At 43.9% G+C, this 7,021-nt stretch overlaps 1 protein-coding gene across 3 annotated transcripts; it reads left to right on the top strand.

Annotated features, from left to right (window-relative positions):
- Window positions 1-369: 369 nt before the first annotated feature.
- On the top strand, window positions 370-6,772 carry LOC311313932 (NACHT, LRR and PYD domains-containing protein 3-like). Of its 3 annotated transcripts, none has more exons than XM_084444186.1 (8): window positions 370-467; window positions 754-1,128; window positions 1,639-1,719; window positions 1,831-1,878; window positions 1,985-3,809; window positions 4,010-4,096; window positions 4,260-4,427; window positions 4,552-6,772. In XM_084444186.1, exons 2-8 carry the CDS (start codon window positions 798-800, stop codon window positions 4,880-4,882), a joined length of 2,871 nt encoding a protein of 956 aa, XP_084300312.1. In that variant the 5' UTR covers window positions 370-467; window positions 754-797; the 3' UTR covers window positions 4,883-6,772. The 3 variants fall into 3 exon arrangements, with proteins under 3 accessions (XP_084300312.1, XP_084300310.1, XP_084300311.1); XM_084444184.1 differs by having other exon boundaries at window positions 1,828-1,878; XM_084444185.1 differs by having other exon boundaries at window positions 371-467; window positions 768-1,128; window positions 1,828-1,878.
- Window positions 6,773-7,021: the final 249 nt, after the last annotated feature.

Genomic DNA, 7,021 nt, shown 5'->3' with positions numbered 1-7,021 from the left:
AGGTTTCAGATTGGCCCACATATTATAGGTGTGGTATTGTTTAATCATGATAACAGCATGTCTACAGTATGTACAGCATGTCTACAGTCTATGTATTTTAGACTATTAAGGATTAAGTCCACATACAAATGGAAAAAACCTCCCTGCATTTGAAATAACCTTTTCTTAATATACACAAGGTATTACTAGGTATTACTTGCTTTACTGTATACCGCCCCTGCTTACCATAATCAAAGCCATAATAAACAATGTATTTGACCCAGTCAAAGTGATAAATCACAACACACAAACCATGAATGGAGTTCTATGGACTTTGTACTCCTTGTGCTGTAGTTTTATTGCTTAAGTCACGCTTTTCCTGATGTGAGACGGAACACATTCACTTTCACATAGCCAGCGGTGACAAGAGGCAAAAACAAGAGCACAGGGAGGCTTTGGTGAATTTGTGATGAAACATTTCTGTTGAGGTAAGTTTTATTATGGCACAAACGACATAATGATATCGGTATGCGGTTTTATATGACTGTTTTGATCTATGCACAGTGAGTGTGAGTATGTGCTCTGCAAAGTAGACACTTCTACCAGATTGATAGCTCTATGTGCCTGATAGCCTGCTATTAGTACCCATTGACGTAAGTTCCAAGGTTCTTGGGCTTCAAATGTATAGTTTCAATCAGTGCTATATATTGAATATCATGTTATTTAACCACAAACTGAAAGCCGCCCTATGTAAATCGACTGTGCTGTTGTAAGCTATCATTATCCAGGTAGGAATAGCACCAGAGCCCCCCGGGCCGATGACCTCAAAGCAGCAACTCCTCCGCTCCCAGAGGGAGGCGCTCCTGGAGTGGACGAGTGTCCATCCGGCCCCGCTTCTGCGCTGGCTGCGGGACGACGGGGTGATCTCCCATGACCACTACCTGTCCCTGCTGGGACGCTCGTCCTCCAACGCCGTGGCCCAGGTCCTAGAGACGGTGTGCTCCAGCGAGGAGAGCTGCCGCCTCTTCCTGCAGGTGCTGGGGAAGGTGCAGGACTACTACTGCGATAAGCTGCAGGCCTGGGTGGAGCAGTACGGCAGGGACGAGGCTGGGAGGACACAGGTGCCGACTGCACCCGTCCGATTGGAGGGTGAGGCCCCGGGAGGAGTGGGGGGAGGGATTATAGCGTCTGTCTGATTACTGTCTGTCGTTCTGACTACTGACTGTAGGCTGCTGTGGTAGTTAGCGGGTCACCAAAGTAGACGATTGAGATTCCTAGACTTGGATCAAATACAAACATTTGTACTGTTCATCCGACCCAATAAAAGTAACATAATAAAAAGTATTGCATGTACAGTGACTCAATGCAAAGTGAATGGGTTTTATGTTGGACTAGCCTGTTGACTGATTGATCTAGAAAGTTGTGGGGAAATGATTAACAGAGTCCAGACAATAAAGGCGAGATATACAAGCTTTGATTCCTTGCCAAAGTCTCCTTACACTGATATAAAGTTTGGGTGTACGTGACTGTGTTCTGCAATACAATAATGTTTTAATTGTATACAGTATTCTATAAAAGACTCTTTGTTTTGATAAGAGAAGATGTCAAAGACCAACATCTGACCTGTCTACTGCACCTTTTTTAATATAATTTAAACAGAAAAGAAGAAGCCAAAAAGCCCAATTGCGAAACTGTTCAAGGGGAAGAGCAAAGTGTTTACTGTGACTCCGGAGCTCAAAGGTATATATGCATTTAATTACTGTTAATTTAATTACTGTTGTAGGAGGATATGAGCACCTAACAGGCTTTTGTGTTAAAATATTGATCAAATATCTTTCTATATCTAAGCAGAGGAGGAATTTAAGCCTCTGCGGAGCATCAAATCAGCCAACCTCAGAGGTACAGTATGCTACTCTATGATGATTTTCATTGGATTCCAATTGGAATCTGTTTCAGTCTGTTTTGCTACAAGTTTTCGCTGTATGACATCTATCTCTTGTTGCAGTCCCCCTTTCAGCTCATAAAACCACCCTTCTGAAACGTACAGAGCAGCTAAAATGCTATGCTGAGGGGGACCGGGAAGCCTCAAACTCTGCTTCTCACATCGAGATCCGCTACACCGACCTCTTTGTCACAGAGGACAACGAGGCTCTCGACAGCCGGCAGCATGAGTACTTTACCCTGGCCGGCAGACGGGCGCGCATCTATGCCCACCAGGCCTGTCAGCGCATCCGCCCGAGCCACCTCCTCAGCCCTCAAGGCACATCTGGTAGGCCCCCGAAAAGAGTCAAGGTCAAGGGCATCGCTGGTATAGGGAAGAGCGTGGCAGTTCAGAGACTGGTCTACGAGTGGGCGCTGGGGAAGAACATGCGTGAGTTCACCTGTGTGTTTGACCTTCGCTTCAGAGAGCTGAATCTGATCAAAGTCCCGCTGAGCTTACTGGACCTGCTTGGTGATCAGTTCCTCTATCTCAAGACTGTTTTACCAGATCTGTTGGCCTCGCCAGAGTCTTTGCTCTTCATCCTGGATGGACTTGATGAGTTTAAGTACCAGATGGACTGGGACTCCCCTGACAGGGATGTCAGTGTGGACTCCAAGGTACTTATATCAGAGCTCATGGTGGCTTTGGTAAAAGGGAGTCTTCTCCCCGAGTCCTCAGTCATCCTCACATCCAGACCGTCCACCAAAGCGCCCAAGCAGTTCTTCCAGCGATGCTGCGTGGTGCTGGGCTTCGAGGAGGACCAGGTGAAGGAGTACACTTCCAAGTTCTACAAGGACCCCAACGTGTCTGAGAAGGTGTACAACTACATCCTGAGAAACGACAACCTGTTTGTGCTCTCCTTTATTCCCCTGTACTGCTACATCATCTGCACCGCTTTGGCCGAGTTTTTCTCCTCAGTGAGTCAGGAAGCGGACGACTCTCAGTCCCTGGAGCTGAACCCACCAAGAACGGTCAGCGAGGTTTACTTCTGCTACCTCTTCACGGCCGTGAAGCACCATGCTCTGAAAGGAAAGGCAGAGAGGAACACCCCCAGGCTGGAGGTACTTTCTCTGGTCAGACAGCAGCTGACCAACCTGGGGAGGCTGGCTTATGAAAGCCTTCTGAAGAGCAAGATCATGTTTGACAGACAGGACCTGGAGAGCTACGGTCTTGCGCCAGTCGATATCCAAAGTACCTTCCTCAGTCAGATCCTGGTGCATCAAAAAGAAGAGGTGGTGGAGATGTTTTCTTTCTTCCACTTGACCGTTCAGGAGCATCTGGCAGCCCTTTACTGTGCCATCAACCTCTCTAAGCAGGAGGAGATCATCCAGGCTTTGGACTTCTGGTGCTTTGGAGAACTCTCCTCCCCCTCCACCTCACCACCACTACTGAGCAAAGGCCTAAACCTGGACCAGACCAAGGTGGAGAGCCTGCAGATGCTCACCCGCTTCTTCATGGGTCTTCTGCGCACCAGGCTGGCGGGCCAGCTGGATGGTCTGGTTCTGAGCCCTCTGGAGGTAGGGGAGCAAAAGCAGGCAATTCCCACCCGATTGGGCTTCTGGTTCCAGGCTCAGTTTAAGAACAGGCAACTGGCCAATCAGATTGCACTGAACCTTCTCCACTGTCTTATGGAGCTGCACATGGAGGAGACCACCAGCAGGGCGGCACCTGAGATCAAGAAGCTTAACCTGTTCAAAATGAAGCTGAGCGTGGTGGATTGTGCAGCCCTGCACTATGTGCTACAGTTTTCCCCACACAAGCTAGAGGAGCTCAACCTGGGCTACTCTAATATCGGCAACCGAGGACTCAGCAGACTGGGCCCAATTCTACACCGTTGTGAATCTCTCTAGTAAGTATATTATTTTATTGTATCGAATAGCTTGTGCAAGTTTTGAAGATAATAATAATAATCTGCAAAATCTACAGCAAAAGCTTAAATACATTTTGACTGTCATGTCATGATCAAACATGATAAGGACCCCTTGCATAGTATGCCTGATGATAGTGATAAGCATAACCCACAGATCGGTGCACTAAAAATCTTTTCAGTTTGCGATACAACTGCTTGGACAGAGAGGCAGCCATCTTGCATTCTGCTGTTTTGAAATCAGACGAATGCCAAGTGAAGAAGCTGTTGTAAGTGACTCAATCATTCCACGTTTTCTTGTGTATCTAAACTTTTCTGTGGATCAGATTATTAAGATGATAATGAAAACATTATAGTATTGTATATCACCTTCAAAGAAAATGACAAAATTCTGACACAAATCTCAACACTCATGATTCCTGCATCATGCAGCATGTGTGGTAACAACTTGGGCTCAGACGGGGTTCTAGAACTGTGGAAAGCTCTGGAACACAACACCACAGTGGAGGAACTATACCTGGACATTACTGGCATCACAGAGAGAGGAACCGAGAACATTGTTTACTGCCTCAGCAGGAACACCGCCCTGAAAACGCTGACGTAAGGAAAAAGACAAGCAACTCATGTGCATTTGAATGTTTATGCTTTAGAGCTATGTTGTGAGCACATACTGCCCTCTAGTGTACTGTATAATATTACATCTTGGTCATTTTTTCCATCCCAGCATTGTGGGGAATGACATTGGGAAGGTGGGGAAGAGGAGACTGAAGGAGCTGGAGCAGTGTCGGCCAGGACTCCGGATCATCGGGAACTTTGTGGACGACCTGGGTCTGCTGCAGGCCTACCTGGACTGGGTGGAGGAGATACGGGCTGACCGGGACCAGATGGACTCAGTGAGGAACGCAGATGCCCTGCAGTCTGTCCTGAAGGGGCTCCGTGTGGCAAGAGAGGGAGGGGCAGTTGGGGAGGGAGTGAATGCAGCTAAAGCCCAGGAGCTGGAGACTAAGATCCTGGACCTGCTGAAGTCTACCACTGCTGTGGCTGGACGCAGGTGAAGTCTAGGGGTAGAGAGGTGTTTAACAGGAAAGGAGACTAAATCATATGTTCATATGTACTTGGAATTGCAGTAAGGTTGCATATGTTTGCAAAGTTTCATGACTCTAGGTCAAACGGGGCATGAGATATGCCTGTTCAACGTTTGCAATCTCAATCGGTTGCTCTAGTGCCGCCCTATGGCCAACGAATGTAAAATTCTCCCGATGGCCTCTTAGCATGACCCTCTACCATTGTGCAAAGTTTCATAAAAAACAACTGGTCAGTTTTATAGGTGCTGCGATAGACTTCCATGGCAGAAAAATAATAAAACTATTAATAACAATAGGGTGCCTCACACATTCGTGCTTGGCCCCCAAAATATTGAGAAATACAAGAGTCAGCTGAGCTGCCTGGCCCCTAATGATTAAAAACAACTGTAGATGGGTCAGGAAGATAAAAATAAAGTTTCTAAATGTTTTGAGTCTTAATGGCTTTCCAGTGTTTACAAGATTTAAGAGTTTGTATATATTGTTTAAATATGGCTCTGATAAAGAAGTTGGGTCTTTGGGCATAAAAAGTGTTTATTTACCAAAAACTAAAATTAGATTAATAATGTACAAATAATTGACATCATTAAGGTAATTAGTTACTCAAAATAAGGCATGCTCTTTTTCCATGTTGAAGTGATTTTCATATGTATCAGAAGTTATTTTTTACTGTATCTGTCCAGAAGATACTGCCATATGTACATTCCCAGAAATTATGAATTAAGGTTTCATCCTTGCTTCTACAAAAACTACAACTAGCCTCAATATCAATCTTATACGGGTATCTGGAAAAGTAAGTCTTAGGGTAGAATCAGTGAATGACATCATGTATGACACTTCCTTAACTTTGTTATTAGTTAATAAATACTGACAGTAGCCATGGCCATTTCCACTGGATCTCGTGAAATATGTCATTCCAGAAAAATACTGCAGAGGGAGTAGTAACACTTCCCCTGAAGACTACATTCCTTATGCACTAGTTAGTAGCTTTGACACTCATTAAGGGACATTCAGCATCAATATAAATGTTAACAGGGTCTAAGGAAGGAATCTTTTTTTTTGTTTCCTTTGGGCACAGATAATAATAGCATTTGGCACCAGTAGAGATTGCATCGAACACAATAGCAGAATCTTTTGGACTAACTGGAAAATCATATAAATTAAGGAATTCTTCATAATATGGGAGTAGATGGCCTGCAGAGTTGATCAACTGACTTGCCAATAGTATGCCTCTGTCAAACCATATTCCATTGAATAGTCTTATTCTTTAATTCTACTGTATGTCAGTCATTGTTAAAAAGGTAAGCCACCAACAGAGTTAAAAACATAAGATGGAATAAAATTCCAAACTGAGGATGAAATCTTGAGAAAAGCTTTGATCTTAACTGCAAGCACACTCAAAATGGATAGCCTACCTGTCTCCTCGGCTGCATCACTTCCTGTGCACCCATTTTGATTAGTTTTTTTTTTGGTGTCATTTCATTATAACTAGGAAGGTTTTAAAACAAAACTCAAGGAAACGATACGTGTTCCTCATTTGGAAGAATCACAAGTCAGACTACAGCTTGAACTGGCAACGCGTCCTTTATCCTCCTATAATCGTCTGTTCATTATAACTCTTCAGCAAAGGTAAAACGCACTACATTATTAATTGTTGTCTCTATCTTATTTATTGTTTCAGTAATAAATGTGCTGTGACATTGCTTAGTGATTTTTGTTATTTTCTCACAAAAACATTGAATGTGTGAATATGATTGAGATCAGTCTAATATGTCATATTTTAATCAAACTTATCAAAGTTGTTCATTTATGATGTGTATTGGAATCATAAACTTTGAGACATGAGGGATGGGCTCATTTTGATAGAGACTGGACATTTTGATTATTATTATTATGTGTGTGATGTTTTAAAAAGATGTTTGATGTTTGTATTCTCATAATGAAATACTATTTCTAATATGTAAATATGGACATAATATTTAGGAATTCTTGATGAGCCGAACAGAAGAAAGTAGCTTGGGTGGTGGGAGTGACAATAATGTGTGTGTGTGTGTGTGTGTGTGTGTGTGTGGGAGGGGGGGGGGTTCTACAGATTTATGAACAAGCAGTTAC

The sequence above is a fragment of the Borostomias antarcticus genome (genome assembly GCF_949987555.1).
Source record: "Borostomias antarcticus genome assembly, chromosome: 10".
NCBI lineage: Eukaryota > Metazoa > Chordata > Actinopteri > Stomiiformes > Stomiidae > Borostomias > Borostomias antarcticus.
The sequence above is the reverse complement of the archived record's forward strand: the minus strand, read 5'-3'. Positions and strand labels throughout refer to the sequence as shown.